This window comes from Haematobia irritans, chromosome 3 (assembly GCF_050003625.1).
Source record: "Haematobia irritans isolate KBUSLIRL chromosome 3, ASM5000362v1, whole genome shotgun sequence".
Taxonomy (NCBI): Eukaryota; Metazoa; Arthropoda; class Insecta; order Diptera; family Muscidae; genus Haematobia; species Haematobia irritans.
The window spans coordinates 230,162,402-230,182,543 of record NC_134399.1 but is presented as its reverse complement, the minus strand read 5'-3'; the positions used below and the strand labels follow the sequence as shown (position 1 = coordinate 230,182,543).

The window sequence follows — 20,142 nt, the reverse complement described above, 5'->3', positions numbered from 1 at the left end:
GATATATGAAGGACACTGGAGTACGCATTTTTATTTTATTTTATCTCATTTTATTTTCATATTTATTATAATTAATAACGTATATTATTAGATTTTTTTTTTAACTAATTATTAAATGGATTTTAAAGAATATTCAATTACGTTTTTAATCTAACAAATTATTTAAACCAATTAATTTTCTTTATTGTTTATTTATTGAAAAAATTCCAATCAAAATTTTATTGATTCAATTAACCCTTTTTTCAGTGCATCGATAGAAAAGCCAACAATACCGACTGTTATTACAATTAAAATAAGCATTTTAAACATCTTTGTTATCATTTGTATACTGTAGGGGTATTTTGAAATTTTGAAAAATACTAAGACAACAACTTTGTATATACCTCCCGTAGAACACAAATGCATTGGGAGTAAACAATGTTCCACGATTTTTATCAATTTGTTATTGCTCCATTTCCATCGTTAAAAAAATACCTTCCACAAGATAAGAAATACCTACCATCAACCAACCGACAACTCCTCTCACCACATTCAGTCACTGGTAGACAACGTTGGAAATAGGTTGAAAAAAAGAGGAATATCATCTCAAACAGAAAAATACAAAATGGGTAATGCAAATACAGCGATTGTAATCAGAAATATAATTCAAAATATGGAAATTTTGGCATTTTACTTATTCGTTCAAAATCGGGTAATTCGTTTTCGGCCAAAAACAATAGTCGATTAGTGGGTTTCTATCGATATTCGCCTTCAACTTTTCATCTAAAATCAATTGATCGAGAAATCAATTTATGACACTTACTATGTTTATATTGTGCTCATACTTGCCACATTTCAGATCACAAATGGGTTTCATGTGCCAATGGGGCCGTTCCATCGCTGGCCGTTGTTGCAGGTCACGATTCTGATGGCGATACAATTTATATTGGCCGTGCCGATTACGAAAGTGACCGTTTACCCGCAAAGGTAATTCCATCTAAAGGAAAAGCATACGTCTGCTATGCAGGCAAGGAAATCGAAGTTGACACGTACGAGGTCCTGACTGGTCTACGCTACCAATGGGTGGCAGCTGCCAATGGCGATGTTCCCGAGGCTGCAGTCAAAGTTGGGCGTGCTGCTGACGGGGACTTTTTATATGCTGGTCGTGGTAATTGGGAGGGCAGTCTAACAGTTGGTAAAATCCATCCCTCGCATGGTTGCCTGTATATACCATATGGCGAGGAAGAAGTGAAACTCAGCGAATATGAAGTTCTAACTCAACCCGATCAATGGATTGCCGCTTCTGCCGATTCAATGCCTGAAGATGCCTTGGAAGGGGGACGTGATGCCGATGGTGATCTCATATATGTAGGTCGTGTTTTCAAAGATGGTGATCTAATGCCTGCCAAAGTAATACCGAATAAGGGTGGTGCCTATGTCTGTTGGGGAAGTGAAGAACATAAGGTGGAAAATTTCCAAGTATTGGCCGGTGCCGGTTTCATGTGGACTACTTGTTCCAATGGTAATATTGTACCCGGAGCAGTACCAGCAGGCACTACTTGTGATGGCGAAACATTGTACATTGGCCGTGCTGAATACGCTGGCAGTCTGTGTGTGGGCAAAGTGCATCCTTCCCATGGTTGCCTCTACCTGCCATTTGGAGGTGGTGAAGAGAAAGTCGATTCCTATGAATTGCTGGTTAGAACGTAATCCAATTCAGCTAAATCCAGACAACCAATCAAAAGCATTCACATAACACTAGTTTTCTATGACGTTATTATATTTGTCGCCTGCTTATGATAGTAAATTTTTCCCCAATTCACTCGATACAATCGGATTATTTGTAGTTCATATGAGTTCTATCAGCTTATCAATAGACTAAGCAGGTTTACTTATATGTGGCCCAGACTTAGCCACTCTGTTTCAATACTCATGTGTTAACAAACGGTTATACATTTATACCTAGAAGTAGATAACAAGTTGTTGCTACAAATAAATATATATGAAGAAAAACTTTGAAATATATTTACGATGTGTTTACCTTTGTATGGGAGACCAGTTTTATTTTAATGTTTAAATTTAGATTATGCAATTGATTGTGATATTGGGAATGACAATGGTCATGCTAGTAAATACTAGAAGCTTATAAGAATGAGGGCAATTTGCGCGAAAAAATTTATCAACTTCAAAAGTTCAAGATAAGGCTATGCCCCACCAAAAGTAGAGAGAGAAGTTGTGCAACATATCGTCCAAACGCATTTGGCTCAAACATTATTGCTGTTAAATCTCACAATTGAGAACACAATTTTCGAGATTACCGCTTCAAAATTAATATCATATCATCTGGACACCTCCCAAATGCGGAAAAAATTAGACGACCGTGAGTTTCAACCTCTTAAAGTTTCAAAGATTGCATACAGATTCTAAATATTTAGTAATTTATTTGTACTATGAGGGCGGTTCGGAAACTTCTTAGTCTATCAATGAAAGAGAGTAGATACACACAAAAAGTAAAATATGAATTTGTACACAAATGTGTACATTTTTGAAAATTTATGGAGTCTTTCATGAAATAGATGTACGCTTACGTAATTATTTTATTCGTAAATACTTGTTATTAAATTAAGAAATTTTTAATAATGCGCATGGATTCTTTCGTAAAATTAATGAAACTTTACATAATATATTCAAAAATACTGGTTTTCTCTTAGCATGAGAGAGTCACAACATAGAATTACTCTCATATGTATACAATACAAGCATATAATACAAGACAAAAAACCACACATAGCGTTTTTGAATGCAACACGTGGCTTTGCTGTGTTTGTTTGCTTCAGTTCAGTTTGAGTCGCCGTCGCGATTCGAAGATTATTTATTGCTGAAAAAGATTGACGAAATAAAACAATTTTATTAATTAACTGGAAGCATTGGTACTCATATTTATAAGTAATAAAAAATATTGTAAAATGTTTTTATTCGCAGGACTTTAATACGATTTTTAATAAAAGGGTTCATTTGACCAATTAAGAATAAGGGAAAAAATCTAAAAGAAAAGTTACATTTAATGCATGAAGTTTTTAGTATATATTATGTAAAAATACATATTTTTCAATGTCGAAAATTATGTACACTTCATTTATAATATTAAACATTCCATTAATATTATGCATACATTCGTAGTCAATGAAAACCTGTATTTTTTAATTTATAAACTTTTTTCATACAATTTATGAATTCCGTGTTTGGAAAATTTTTGGGAATAATATTCATAAAATAAATGAATTATTTTTTTGTGTGTAGTTTTTCAAAAATATTTTTATTTTTCAATATAATCTCCTGAAACTTCAATACACTTAGTCCAACGCTTTTCTAGCAATTCTATCCCTTGATTAAAATAGTTTTCCTCAAGGTCTTCAAAATAGTGGTTTACAACTGTAATTGCATCTTCATTTGAGGTAAAACGCTTGCCAGCAAGGAAGTTTTTTAGATTTGGGAACAAGTAAAAGTCACTGGAAGCTAAATCAGGAGAATAAGGTGGGTGGTCAAGTAACTCGTACTTTAATTCGTTGATTTTAGCCATTGTAAAAAAAACACTATTGTGCGCTGGTGCGTTGTCGTGATGAAAAATTATTTTTTTGTGTTGTAAGCCAGGACGTTTTTCTCGAATTTGTACATTTAATTGATCCAAAAGGTTGCAATAGTACTCTGAATTTATTGTTTTACACTTTTGCAGATAGTAATCAATAAAATACCTTTGAAGTCCCAAAGAACCGTTGCCATAACCTTACCAGCCCATTGAATTGTTTTTGCCTTCTTTGGGGCACTTCCTCCAGCTCCAGTCCATTGTTTGGATTGTTCTTTTGTCTCTGGAGTATAGTAGTGTATCCATGTCTCATCAACAGTTATGAAACGACGCTTAAAATCCATTTTAAAGGGTGATACGGTCAAAATTTGGTCAATATAATATAAAAACCTGAACACCCCTCATTTTGAAGGTGTGTGTGTGTAGAATGTTGCTCCTATTTTGATTTTGGAATTCACTCTTCAGTTGTCAAAATGCCGTCCAAGCAAGAAGAGCAGCGTATCAAAATTTTGCTCGCGCATCGCGAAAATCCGAGCTACTCGCACGCAATGCTGGCAAAATCGCTAAAAGTTGCTAAATCAACCGTTACAAATGTAATTAAAGTGTATGGGGAACGTTTGTCGACAGCCAGGAAGTCTGGATCGGGGGGGAATCGAAAACCGGAAGCCGCTGAGACGACAAAGAGAGTTGCCGGTAGTTTCAAGCGAAACCCTAACCTCTCTCTCCGAGATGCCGCAAATAAGCTGGGTGTATCGTCTACAACCGTGCATCGAGCCAAAAAACGAGCCGAACTATCGACTTACAAGAAGGTAGTGACTCCAAATCGCGATGATAAACAAAATACGACGGCCAAAGCGCGATCCCGGAGGCTGTACACGACGATGCTGACGAAGTTTGACTGCGTGGTAATGGACGACGAAACCTACGTCAAAGCCGACTACAAGCAGCTTCCGGGACAGGAGTTTTATACGGCAAAAGGAAGGGGAAAGGTAGCAGATATTTTCAAGCACATAAAACTGTCAAAGTTCGCAAAGAAATATCTGGTTTGGCAAGCCATCTTTACCTGTGGCTTGAAAAGCAGCATTTTCATAGCTTCCGGGACTGTCAACCAAGAAATTTACATGAAAGAGTGTTTGAATAAACGTATGCTGCCTTTCCTGAAGAAACACGGCTGTTCCGTACTGTTTTGGCCGGATTTGGCATCTTGCCATTACGGTAAAAAGGCCATGGAGTGGTACGCCGCAAACAACAATTGAGAAATACTGGGCTATTGTCAAGCGGAACCTAAAGAAGACAAAAAAAAACTGCTAAGGACGAGCAGCAGTTCAAGGCAAACTGGCTTTCTGCGGCGAAGAAGGTGGACAAGGTGGCTGTCAAAATCTGATGGCAGGTGTCAAGCGTGAGGCCCGGCAATTCGGATTTGGAAAAGCGAAAGCCTAACTGAATATTTTTCCTGAATTTTATGCTAATTGAACTTGAAAAAGAAATTTAATTTGATTTTTTAAATAAACGATTTCACCGATTTACACGCGTTTTCCCTTGACCAAATTTTGACCGTATCATCCTTTATTTCGCTTAATACGATCCAAACAAGCTTGAGAAATTTTCATTCTTATGCGTTTTGGTCGACTGTTAACAAATGCGGCACCCATCTTGCAGAAAGCTTTTTTATCTGTAGTTCTTCATGCAAAATTAAATGGACTCGATCATATTAAATGGACTCGATCATATTAGCAATTTCACGCACTTTTATTCGTCGATCATTTAATCATGCACTGGCTACAATTTCTGTTGATGTTGCTATTTTTGGACGTCCACTACGTGGTTCATCTTCAATGCTTGTACGACCACGTTTAAATTCAGCAACACAATACTGTTGCATATGAAGGAGCACTTTCACCTAACACATTCACCATATCATTATGAATTTCTTGTCCCGATAAACCTTTTTTATGTAAATATTTAATGACAGCACGCATTTCTAATTTTTCCATTGTAAAAAAAAATTGCGGATGCGTCTTTTTTGAACACCTGTTTCTATTTGAAGGAGTTGCCAGGTCAAAACAAAATTTAACATGTGTTCATAACAGGGATGGAAGTTTTTTGTGCTAGACTAAGAAGTTTCCGAACTGCCCTCGTACATAATCGTAAATATTTACGATACGATATAGATATTTATTCACATGCCCAAAATATGGGCAATATGTAACAGAAGAAACACATCTTTTTTATCTTATATATATTCTTTACTATCTTTACCTTTATACATACACGTTAAAAAATAATTCTTTCCTCTTTGCTTTGCAATTGCTTTTCGCTGTAAGGAAATTTGTTTACAAGAAAAGTATAAACATTTTGTGATAAATGTAGACTCTTTTACAGAAATTTATAAAGTTTACATCAAAAAATGTTTTTCAGAATCCTTTTGGTTAATTTCATTTTCCATTATATTTTACCACTTTCACGTGTTTTTTTAATTCTTAGCTCTATTTTATGTAATACAAACAAAGTAGAAGAAATTATTCGATTCGACTAGCAACGTTTTCATTTGACGTTACTTTGTAAGAAATGGGAATTTCGTTTTTCTACAATTTTGTTCTTGATGAAAGTATTTTTTTCTTTGGGTGCATTGTATTGATTGCCTATTATCTAATCTATCTCTGACACACATTTCACTTCGAAATAATGTCTTATTATGTCTTAATCCAGCGCATGGGACCATTCAGCGAATTTATTTACCATCGCCTTGATATTTCAACATCACTAAATAAAACAATGTTGCTCCAATATACATATTTATTACTTAATACACAGAAAAAAAATGTAGCTGGTAACATAGAACAAGTTTTGAACTTCATCTTAGTTCATCACACTTACAACTAGTCAGTTGATTTTCACCTACACAGAAAAAAATGTTCATATTAAATTCTTAATTGAGTTTTAAAAATGTTCAATTAAAAATTTTATTGTTTAAACAAATTTTTTAATTTCACAAAAGTTAATAGTATCAATTAATTTTTTAATTGGATCAATAAAATTTTTAATTGCCTTTCAATTAAGTTTTTAATTGATACTATTATTTCTGTGATTGAAGACATTTCAATTGAAAATTAATTGGATCAATTAATTTCGTGATTGAAGATAAAAAATATATTTTTCTGTGTATGACGCTAAACTATGTTTGTACGAAGTACACGGATGAAAAAGACTGTTTTTCATATGTTTGGCTATAAACATTATATGTTTGGAACACAAATTTTTAAACACAATATTTTTGAGTGCAAGCATATAATGTTCATAAACTAGCATAACATGTTTGAGACATATATGTTAATATGTTAGAACATATTATGTTTGGGACATAAAATGTTTGTAAATATAATATGCTTGGATGCAAACATATATTAATTTAGAAATAGCCTATAAACATATATGTGTTTAGTAGCTTGGAGCGATATTGAATTAAGTTGGTGGTTGTTGCTTGTTATTACAAAATTAACATTTTATTTTTCCTTGGGCAATTGATCAGCTACTTCTTTGATCCTTACAAACTGTGTGGTCCGCTGTTCGAATCCCCGTCCGGCAAAAGGTAAAATTAAAATAAAAAAATAAAAAGTCATAAAATTGAATAATTTCTTCTACAATGTTTGTATTACAGAAAAAGGTGCTAAGAACTAAAAAATCTTGTGGAAGTGAGAAAGATGTCGGGGAATATACAATTGGGCAGAAACAAAATTTTGAGCATTCAGGTCGAAAACCTATGTTGTTAGCACCTATATTACCTGTTTATTTTCATAATTCATTATGATTGTAAATATATAAATAAATAAATAAATAAAATTTTGAGCACAATATTGTTTGGGAGAATTTTTTTTAAGCATATAATATTTTTGGGTGCAAAATGCTTCCAAACATATTATATGGTCACATAATAACATATTGTTTTTTGGAAGACAACATTATTGAATTTGGATGCAAAAATACAAAATGTTTGGAACTTAGACTACCCAAACATATGTTGTTTAGACCAATATGCCTTCAAACATATTATATATTGGTAGAGATCAAACATATAAATGTTTGGGCAATACCCAAAAATGTATATGCTTGAAGCAAAATATGTTTGGGAGTATATGTTATAGAAGCGATTTTTTGTGAGCGTGTACATTTAACTTGATTTGGTACATGTATGCTATATTAATGGCTTATTTATTAACCAATATTACTGATTTCTTATGGTGTTATGGAAAGCTTCCCAGCAAAAAAAGCGTCGCCAAAAAAGTAATGAAAATGTTATTTTTGGATACGGAAGTGGTGCAAAATTGACGCAGAAGCGATGAATTTAACATGGGCTTGTCATAGGACGGAAGTCCTCCATTTCAACAGCCGTTGCCCTGAATTTGCATCACTTCTTTAGGTATGATCCGAATTCAATGTTTTGGATATAACATAAATTAAAAAATTCTGTGATATTTTGTCAAATAAATAATTTTTATAATGTTTAATGGATTCTAAAGCTAGTCGGAAACGTTTGACCTCAAATATTTTTAAAAATTCACAATATTTTCAGATTAGATTTAGCATTTTTTTCGACAAAATTTAAATGATTTGTACCATTTTATGAATTCCTACTCTGTTTTTAACCCATTTGAAGCAAAAAAACTTATAATTACCCATTAAAAGTATGAAAAAAACAAGTTATAAAAAATTCAATTAAAAGAACTTTCTGGGTAGTTAAAATAAAGAACATCATTGGGAGTGCATCTTCTGGAAGTGCTTTTGAAGTTGTGCCTTTGAAAGAACTTCCAAATTTTTTTTGCTGGGTTCTACCACTTTTCAAGAAATTTTCTACGATTAAATAAAATCATTAACTCAATCAAAAGCGAATTTTATCTCTCTATCATTAATTAGAGTGCGCACAAAAAAAGTTAATCCCGCTATTTCACTAAAGCCAATTTAACTTTATGTTAGTTCATGGAATTATTATGTTTGGAGAAAGTTCCCTTTACGTTAATAAATTTTTGCGTGCGTTAGTTAAATGAACTAAACATCGGGGAAAAATTATACACAAATGAAGCAAATTTACAAAATTCATAATTCTCTCAAAATAGTTCATTATATCTTTAATTTTGTAAATTTTACTACAAATGCGTCCATCGTGAATTTCATATGGCACTAACGACATTCTTGCAATTTTGAACTCCAAATTTTTCCTTCAAACTATAAAATAATATTTTCTTTAATAACACCGAAAAAAAAGTATTTAAACTGTTTTATAGGAAGAATGAACTACCTCGCACGAAAAAGGAACTAAATTTTACTCCACATTTTGAGATTTCCACAAAGCGTAATTAAAACCAGGAAAATTTAATGCCCTTTTGTACTTTTTAACTGCAGTTCACGAAATTACATCCTCTCATAGAAGAAAAAATTAACTAAAAGTAAAGAAGAAAATCATTAGCGCCAAATCATGACCATTTTAACCATACGTACGAAAATCTTCTTTTGTTTTAGTTCATATTGAACTTACGTATACGGTCCTTAAACTTTATACCCACATTTAACTAGGTCACTAAATTTTTGAGGCATACTTAAAAAAGTAAAATTTTATTAAGTTGTGGAAAATTTCAGAAAAACTTATAAAATCTAACTTCTAGCAAATAATTTTTTTCCAAAAAAATAAGTTAAATTTTGCGTTAGTTTAACTTCGGAATTTTTATACCATTCACCACTACTGTGGTACAGGGTATAATACGTTTGTGCATTTGTATGTAACGCCAAGAAGGATTAATCATAGACCAACCTTTTAGTATACGGATCGGCTTAGAATTAAATTCTGAGGCGATTTAGGTCTGTCCGTCTGTCTGTCCGTCTGTCTGTCTGTCTGTCTGTCTGTCCGTCTGTCTGTTGGTGTATTTTTGTGTGCAAAGTACAGCTCGCAGTTTTAGTCCGATTGTCCTACAATTTGGTATAGGGTCCTGTTTCGGCTCAAAGACGATCCCTATTGATTTTGGAAAAAATCGGTTCAGATTTAGATATAGCTGCCATATATATTTTTCACCGAACTGGTCATAATTGGCGTGTATATCAACCGATCTTCCTCAAATTCCGTACATCCGAATATTCTATGGGTTTCGAAAAACTTGCAAAATATCAACCAAATCGGTTCAGATTTAGATATAGCTCCCATATATAGCTTTCGCCCGATTTACACTCATTTGCCCCCAGAGGCCAATTTTTTACTCCGATTTAGTTGAAATTTTGCACAGGGACATCGGTTCAGATTTAGATATAGCTCCCATATATATGTTTTTCTGATTTCGACAAAAATAGTCAAAATACCAACATTTTCCTTGTAAAATCGCCACTGCTGAGTCGAAAAGTTGTAAAAATGACTCTAATTTTCCTAAACTTCTAATACATCTATATCGAGCGATAAATCATAAATAAACTTTTGCCAAGTTTCCTTAAAATTGCTTCAGATTTAAATGTTTCCCATATTTTTTTACTGAAATTGTGTTCCACCCTAGTGCATTAGCCAACCTAAATTTTGAGTCTATAGATTTTGTAAAAGTCTATCAAATTCTGTCCAAATCGAGTGATACTTAAATGTATATATTTGCACCCTCAAAAAAAATCGCTTCTTTAACATATGTTCCAAACATATTTTGCAGGAAGCACATATATTATTGCATACTGCCGAAACATTAATATGTTTGTTTTATGTGAACATATTATATGTTTGGAAGCATTTTAAACCAAAAATATTATATGCTTGGAAGAATTTTTCCCAAACACGATTGTGCTCATTCCCTAACATACTCGTAATTTTCACTTCCACGAAATTTTTTAGTTATTGGCACCTTTCTCTGTAATACAAATAATGTTGAAGAAATTATTCACTTTTATAAATTTTTTAAATTTTACCTTTCGCCTGCACGGAGAATCGAACCGAGGACCATACAGTTTGTAAGCCAACACACTATCCACTGGGCTACGTAGCTGTTATAGTCACCAGTAGATAATTATCGTTTTAAGTTACATTTATATAGCATAGTTTGCAGCGCCCACGAGCCCATGCAAACATAACATTATTTAACAGAAACATACATTTGTTTGCCACGTGGAGCAGTGGTTAGCATGTCTGCCTTGCATGCAAAGGGTCGTGGGTTCAATCCCTGCTCCGACCGAACATTTTTTTTTGTTTTTTTTTTTAATTTACACATTTATATTTATACTATATTAATTTTTTTAAATGAAACATCGAAATGTGCGTTATTAAAGATTTATAGTCAGTAACAGTGCTTGATATAAACGAAATTGAATGATTTTTGGATAAAATATTATTTTTTATTGCAAAAATAACAATCTTGTAATAAAAAACTGTTTTTGTACAAAACTTTAAAATTTGGAAGGAATTCAAAAACTAACAAAAGAAGAACGTGGAGTCGAGTATAAACATACATACATAATTTTATAATATAAACATAAATTTATTTAGGAGTGAACAGTTTTTTACTAGCATTTAACACCATCGCTCTAAAATTCCTTTTATTTTTCTTTAATAATTCATTTTAAAGAAAATAAACTTTTTAAATTGTTTTAGCTGTAAAAGTCGAACTTAATGCCCGCTTTTATATTTGATGGTGTCCGTCAACTCCTCGTGGACTACTTTTTAATAAAGAGAAACTAAACTTTGTTTTTTTACATTTTACTGTGTAATTTTTCACTATTTCCTCCTTATTTCATTTTACCGTCCCAACTCTAAAAAGAGTATAGTGCCCTTTCGTTATTTTTATGAAGACCCCTGATTTCTTTTAACGAACCAAGAAAAAAGTAATGCCAAAATGATAAACAAAACACATGTCCACACATACATAAAATGCTGCTCTCAAGGCGAAAACATAAGCTGTTTGTTTTTAAAATGTCTATTCTCTTGGTTCAGAATGTATATTCTCTTTATTCAAATTAAATAATATTTAGACTTAAACATATCAAATTTTTGGCCTTATCATAAAACAGTTTTCCGAAACAACATACAAGCGGTTTCACAGAAATTGTTCTCTTTCGCTGTGTTATATTGATATCTTTCGTCAACTCTCCCGGTTTCCATCTCTATTTCTCTCTATACTCTCTCTGTCGCTTTGAATAAAATATCACAACATATGTATGTTTAGTCGAAATTTGTAAATTTATATATGTTTGTATTCACACATATGATTTTTATGAAACATTCATGCCCCAAACATAATATATTCTAACATATTAACATAGATGTCCCAAACATTTAGTGTTAGTTCAGGAACATTACATGTTCGCACTTAAATATATTGTGGTTTAAAATCGTGCCCGAAACACATTTTGTTTATATCGGAACATATGAAAAACATATTTTTCTAACAGTGTGGGACAAACCTTTATATATAGCACCCAACACGGTGCTATATATATTATATAGCACCGTGTTGGGTGATATGGTATCGAAAATTTAGATCTACAAAGTGGAGCAGGGTATAATATAGTCGGCCCGCCCGACTTTAGACTTTCCTTACTTGTTTTTTCTGTGAAGTGAAAAAAATTAATTATGTCTAATAAATTTTCTTGAATTTGTCGAAAAATATTTACTTATTTTTGTGATATCGGCGTGATGTGAGCCTTTGTAACACTGTTTATTTAAATTTTTCCAAAAATAATCTATACTTTCTAAAAATAACCAAAATGTTTCATCCTGGTGGGTTCACTCTTTTTTTCAGTGTGGTAATAATAAGAATTATAAATTCATATGCAGTTTGGTCATGATCAAAGAATGGTTTAATTCTCAATTCCATCAAAATTTACTTACATCGAATACTGTATGCCCGCGCATACAGTATTCTCTTTAAAAGTTTCTATTTCATCTTAGTGTCTGTAAATTATCTTTCATAGGTCACATTTCTCAACGGATGGCAGAGAATCGTGCATCCTTACTTTCATGAAGAAGAAACTTTCTTCCGAAATGTGATGATGATACCATTAACCGTTTATGCAAAAACATTTGTGGTCTCATTGGGGATGCACATAAGCATATAATATGCATGTAAATAGTATGCATGTGAGTGCGTGCGTGTGTGTGTGCGTAAAAAGGATAAACGAGTGTCGATACATTCCCTGTCATTACATTCACAATTTTACCTCAAACTGCATGCATTTGTGTCCCACACTTGCCGCATTGCAAAACGCTATAGCAATTTGCCAGCTGTAACAATATCCTGAAACTTCAATCTGAAACATCGTTTACCAAACAAATCCTGTGATATTACATTTAAAGGAAGTCTGGATTGTTGAGTTTCACAAAAAAAAAGAAAACACAACAAAAGCCATCAGACACCTAAGCTGGTTACCATTGTTCTTATACACCCAATTGTCGATAGTGATGTCAATATGAGAATTTTAACTTAGGTTAACTTAACTATATGCTAATATGATTTGGGGCCATCGTTATAGAGGATCAATTGAGACATTAAAATTGCATGGAAATTGTAATTATAGTAAATTTCTTATATCTTCCTTATGGGAAATGGATTAACCCCAGTATCGAACGAATCCCTGATGTGTATGGACCAGTTCAGTGGACATTTTCACCAAGGGTTTCACTAGGGTTACTACTGAACATCGTACAACGCAAAGTTTTGCAAAAGTTTTTAGAAGAGATCCGCATACTGCCGAATGATCTTTAAATGTTTTAAGCAAGTTGTGCTCTCATTTCCGCCTCTCTCATGAAAAACCCAGCAAAAAAAGAGCTTCCAAAAAGTAGTTTGGATCCCCAATCTGTGATCCGGAAGTACTGCAAACTTGGATCATCTCCAATGAATTTTACATGGGCTTGTCATAGGACGGAAGTACTCCCTTTTTGGATTTTAAAAGTTGTGCCCTGGAAGTTAATTTGAATGAGGAAATTTAAAACACGAAAAAAATTTTTGCAACCAATTTAATTTTTTTTCAACCATATTTTCTATTACACTATTATTTTCCTATTACCTAATTTTTTACAATTTGAAAAACTTTTTCGCTCCGACCACGGGTTGAACCTGGGTTTAATGGCACCATAACAGAACGCCTTAGCACACTCAGCCACAAACGCCATTGAACATAAAGCGTCGAAAGGTCAATTCAAATGTTTGTGATATGATCGTAATACGACACCGAAGAATAACATTCTAATTGCTTCTCGAGATGTTCTTTATTAGTATGAACGAAAAAATAAGAAACGCAGGTTCAAATCTCACCAGAGGCAATTTTTTTATCAAATATTTTTTTCCTTTTTTATTTTCGGCATATATTTTCGCATAAATATATTTTTTTCTATTAAAAATCAACAAAAAAATTAAAAATCCTCGTAATTTGCAAACCCTTCTCAAAAGAACTTCCATGGAAGCGAAAAAGTCAAACAGCACAGGTTCAAATCCCAGCGGGGATGCAATTTATTTTTTTTTATTATTTTTTTACTTATTTATTAATTTTCTATTTTTTTGGTGAAATTTAATTGTCCAAAATTTGCACTTAAAATAGCCTGATTGCGTACTTTCTAATACTTGTCCATAAGGACTGCATCGGAGGTAGAAAAAAATCATTGGGGGATCCCAAGATGCGCTTTAAAAGAAATGATTGTGGACTTGTCCAAAAGGACTGCATCGAAAGTTGAAAAAATCGATGGGGGATTCTGGGATGGGCTTTAAAAGAAATGTTTGTGGAACAACTTCCAATATTTTTTGCTGGGAAGCTACTCACACTGAAAAAAAGCATGACCGGTTACAAACATTTTGTCTTTACACTAATGATTTTGATATTGACTCCGAGCCAAAGAAGCAGAAAATTGACGTAATGATACATTTGGGACACAATTCTCCTTTAAATTTGAGTTTTGCGTAAAAATCGTCTTTAAACTAAAGTGTTGAAACACATATCCTTTTTTTGAAGGTTTTATTGTTTTTTTAGTAAAGATGCAAAAGACAAAAAATTTATAGCAAATTTCATTTATTTTGAAGAATTTTTTTAGAATTATTAGCCCAGTTGACTTTAGCCAAACAAAATTTGTTTAAATGCTAATATACCCAGTTTTGAGTCGAATCACTTAACTAAAACGACAAAACGACTTTATTGAAAAGTGTATCGACTTTTGAACGAGGAAAAATCTTTATGTCAGAGGAATGTGTCTTCTATGCTAAGCAATATTCGTATTTTGAGGACATGAAATCTTTGGCTTCACGACAATATTTTTTCATTGCAGAAAGTCATTGTCCATTTAAAAAAAAAACTTTTCGCCAATCTAAAAATACAACAAATTAATTGGAACCGCCACATCTTACATTCTAATTCATTTATTGGAAGTTGTTTTTTTTTAGTTTCAATGAAACATTTTAATATCATTATCACAAGTGTTCCCTAAAACCGTCATAAATATAAAATCTGACTTCTCTGACTTTGCAGTCAAATTTGAATTTGAATTGAAAAATCCAACCACATAGTTTAGTTGGAAAATATTTAACACTTTTACATCGGGTCACGTTTGTGTTTGTGTGGGTATGTCTCTTCAAATGCATCCGTTTGTTGGATGGTGGGATGTTTGTCTGATTGGGTTGCTCGATAAGCGCTCGCATCCTTCCTGGGGGAAATGAGCAAACATCACTGGGGTAGTGCATGAATTGCAACCACGAAGCAATGCCACAATTCCAACTCACGAGTAAATCCACGCAGAGCGACAGACACACACTTGGTAAACAAGGAAGCTTACGAAGCAAACACTGTATTCGAGGATTTGGCCCACTTACAAATGTTAGCGGTTTGTGGCAGCCATTTACGTAAAACTGCTATCACCATCATTGTGTTTTATTTGTCTCAAAAAAAAAGGAAAAAAATTACGCGCATGGTACAACGAAATATTGCAATGAAGAAAAATGTTTCAAGCCATCGCATCTGACATCTCCATTACGTAGATAATCCCATTCAAAAATTGCTCAAAAACTCTTTCCTGCCTTACTATGAGAAATGGATAATTTGCAGACCACAACTTAAGCTATAAAGACGAAATAAAAAAGGTTGTACTTGAATATAACAAAAATTCATTACTGTAGTAGCATCAGACAGAGATTCATCTCAAATGATAACCAAAATCCATTCCATGTTGATTTTCCCTGCAACAGATGCTCGTTTTATGAACCATGCACATACACCCACTTTCTAAGGTAGTATTGACCCCCTCCCACTTCTCCTGTTTTCCTATACCATGAAATCCTTATTCTGCATATATTCATTTCGATCATATGTTCATCCCATAGGTCTGAGTATGACATAACAGAGAGTGTCCTAACGTGTTTTAAATATGAAACTTTAGTCAACTTTACCCGATATAATTTGCGGTGACTGGGCTGTATCTGTGAACTAGATTGGTGACTGAAACTTTGGCCATAATCTGCTGATGGTTAAACGTAGTAATAATGGCATCAACACCAAATCTGTGCGTGATGCAGTTGTTCATTCCTTTCAATATACGAGGTTTGTTTTATAAGTTATTCGAAAGAATTAAAAATACGTCTAAAAATTGCGTTGAACGACAGACCGAAAACCAAAAACTTTTCAGCAGAATTTTATTGAATTTGCATTGTAAAATGTGACAACAAATCAAAATAGAAAATTTTGAAGCATGTACATATGTACGCTTATAGCAGCAAACTAAAAGAATTCGTTAACAGTGCAAATTGAGTATATTATTATTGTTAGTCGGTGCATTAAAAGTACAATTCATGTGTTTTAGAATCATATTCGTGACCCTAACGTTGTATTGTATTTATTGCCAATTCAATTGTTAGTAAGCACACCCAGAAAAAAGTGCCTTCGAAACTAAAAGAAAAACTGGTCATCGATTTAGTTTAGCCATTTTATTTCCATTAAGGTACATTTTTATGTGAGATAATAAAATTTACTTGTTTCAGTAAAAAAATCCTAAACTGAAAGCAGTTAGGAATAGTTCATTAACTAGAATTAGGTAATTTTATTGTTGATAATAATGCATTCGTAAAAATAAATAAAAACCTCAAATTTGGTAAAATTTCTTATAAAACAAGTAAGGAAAGTCTAAAGTCGGGCGCGGCCGACTATGTTATACCCTGCACCACTTTGTACATCTAAATTTTCGATACCATATCACATCCGTCAAATGTGTTGGGTGCTATATATAAAGGTTTGTCCCAAATACATACATTTAAATATCACTCGATCTGGACAGAATTTGATAGACTTCTGCAAAATCTATAGACTCAAAATTTAAGTTGGCTAATGCACTTGGGTGGAACACAATTTTAGTAAAAAAATATGGGAAACATTTAAATCTGAAGCAATTTTAAGGAAACTTCGCAAAAGTTTATTTATGATTTATCGCTCGATATATATGTCGAAATCAGAAAAACATATATATGTGAGCTATATCTAAATCTGAACCGATTTCAATCAAATTTTGCACACATGATTATATTACTAATTGTACTCCTAGTGCAAAATTTTAACCAAATTGGGCCAAAACTCTGGCTTCTGGGGCCATATAAGTCCATATCGGGCGAAAAATATATATGGAAGCTATATCTAAATCTGAACCGATTTCAATCAAATTTGGCACACATGACTATACTACCAATTGTACTCCTTGTGCAAAATTTCAAGCTAATCGGGATAAAACTCTGGCTTCTGGATCCATATAAGTGCATATCGGGCGAAAGATATATATGGGAGCTATATCTAAATCTGAATCGATTTCAACCAAATTTGGCACGCATAGCTACAATGCTAAATCTACCCCTTGTGCAAAATTTCAACCAAATTGGGCCAAAACTCTGGCTTTTAGGACCATATTAGTGCATATCGGCGAAAGATATATATGGGAGCTATATCTAAATCTGAACCGATTTCAATCAAATTTTGCACACTTGACTATACTACTAATTGTAATACTAGTGCAAAATTTTAACCAAATTCGGCCAAAAATCTGGCTTCTGGGCCCATATAAGTCCATATCGGGCGAAAGATATGGGAGCTATATCTAAATCTGAACCGATTTCAATCAAATTTTGCACACTTGACTATACGACTAAGTGTTATGTTTGTACAAAATTTCAAGCAAATCGGTATAAAACTCTGGCTGCTGGGTCCATATTAGTGCATATCGGGCGAAAGATATATATGGGAGCTATATCCAAATCTGAACCGATTTCTTCCAAAATCAATAGGGTTCTATTCTGACCCAAATTAGGAACATGTGCCAAATTTGAAGGCGATTGGACTTAAATTGCGACCTAGACTTTGATCACAAAAATGTGTTCACAGACAGACGGACGGACGGACGGACAGACGGACAGACGGACGTGGTTATATCGACTCAGGGACCCACCCTGAGCATTATTGCCAAAGACACCATGTGTCTATCTCGTCTCCTTCTGGGTGTTACAAACATATGCACTAACTTATAATACCCTGTTCCACAGTGTGGCGCAGGGTATAATGATAGTTCTGACTTCCTTTATCATAGAAAGCCTATCCTACATACGAATAACACTTGACGTAGAAAAATATTTTAGTTCATTCGTACTAAGAAGTATTCAATCCTTTCAAAACTTAAGGAAACACACTTGTTAGTATATAGGAAATTTCCCTATATATCTTTTATCTAGCTGTAATCGATACCTGTCATCGATGTAATCAATATGTTAGGTTAGGTTGTAGAGGGTGACATCAATGATGCCCACTTGAATTGATGTCCACTTAGACCAGTATAGGTCCATTGTGATCCCTCGATGTGATTTTTCAATCTTTCTCCTTCCGATGCAGTCCGCTTTGCACCAGAAACTTCCACCTGCTCGTTCTCTTTGAAAGAAATCTCAGAATAACCAACCAGAGGCCCAGATGAATGCAAGTATGTTCCTTAAGCTGCACCCCCGCAGATCAGTGAGAGCCTGAAAGAAAAAGAAGCCCAGTATCTTGTTTCTTCTAAAGGATAAAGCTGGGCACTGACACAGGAAGTGGTACGAGTCCTCCGTAACTTCCGGGTCCATGCACCATCTACAGATAGCATCGTCTTTAAGTCCTATTCTTACCATGTGTTTCCCAAGTGTGTTATGTCCTGTTATGATACCAATCAATGACCGTAATTCCTCTCTGTTCATCGACAACAACATTTCACAGTTCTTACGTTTCTTTTCACCCCATATCAACTTGGTTTGCTCGCAACCATCAGAAGAGACCCAGCGTCTTCGCCATTGCTCATCATATTCAAGAGAGATATGTATCCTAATTTTAATTTTATTGATCCTAGAAGCAGCTTAACTTAAAAATCATTGAGGTCACGCAATATACACAATATTAACGACAAATTTCTTTAAAATAAAGAAACTTTAATTAAAAGAAAGTTTATAATCTGTGATTTAAATAATTCCTCCTTGAAGTTTAGGACACGAATTTTTTAAAGTCGCGTCCCTCTGTCAAAGTCGCATGTTTTGAACCAAGGCAAATTTTCCTAAAAGTCAAAAACATTTTTGTTGACTTAAAGAAATAATTTTGAACTAACTGATATATTGAATCTTTGGATTAAAGATAAAAAAGCTTAAAATATAGGCTAAGACTTATTTTGAGGATTATGCATTTTTGGTTTAAAGTTTTTTTTTTTTTTTAATTTAGAAAACGTTTTTACTTTGAAGTATATGTTATAACTTGGGTTTTTAAACTGAAATTTATGTGTACATGAATATTTTTTTCAGTATCCTACACTGAAAAAAATATTGACCTAATATGGAAGATATGCGTAAATTTCGAGTCCTAAAATTTAAGATGCATAAATTTTAGGACTCGAAATTTACGCAATGTTATGGACATAATTCTTTAAAATAATGACATTTTAATTAAAAGAACGTTTATAATCCTTGATTCAAAATTTTTTTCATTAAATTTACGACGAAAATCTTGAAATTTTGCGTCTCTTTGCTGAAGTTGTAGATCTTTGAAGTAAGGCAAAATTGCCTTAAAATAAAGAAAAACATTTTTAATTTAATGAAATCGTCTTTAACTCAACTGGCATATTGAATTTTTAAATTTAAGATAAAAACGCTTCAAATATAAGCTAAGACTTATTTTAAGGATTTGCATCTTTATATCGCAAAAAGAAATAAAAATTCTATGAATGAGATCTGTATCCAATTTTAATTTTATTGATCCCAGATTTTAAGCCAGGGAGGTCCGTAAAAAATGTCTTTATTTTAAAAATGTCGCATTTTCGCTCGGAATCAACAACAAAATCCTTAAGGAAAATTCAAAATTTTTGAATCCAAGCAAACTTTTTTTAGTGTAGATAAGCCCCACAAAATGTATATATTTTTTGTAGTATATTTTTAAATTTAGTAAAATTGTGTACTTCACTTCCTTTAGTTCACGCCATGAAAGCAACAAAAAATAATGATAAGAAGAAAAAGGTTCTCACATTTGGCAAAACGTAACTGCAATCAAAATGTAATGAACTAAAGTAACAAGTTGGCTGATAAGTCCCCGGTCTAACAAAGAAAAAC

The 20,142-nt window shown here is 33.2% G+C and overlaps 2 protein-coding genes across 3 annotated transcripts in view; one reads left to right on the top strand and one right to left on the bottom strand.

Moving 5' to 3' along the window:
• Positions 1 to 20,142, bottom strand: part of up (Troponin T, skeletal muscle) — a 452,387-nt gene that overhangs the window by 148,899 nt on the left and 283,346 nt on the right. The window lies entirely within an intron of this gene.
• On the top strand, positions 470 to 2,004 carry LOC142228090 (uncharacterized). The gene is made up of 2 exons (XM_075298396.1): positions 470 to 608; positions 839 to 2,004. The coding sequence occupies exons 1-2, from the start codon at positions 605 to 607 to the stop codon at positions 1,687 to 1,689; spliced, it is 855 nt and encodes a 284-aa protein (XP_075154511.1). The 5' UTR covers positions 470 to 604; the 3' UTR covers positions 1,690 to 2,004.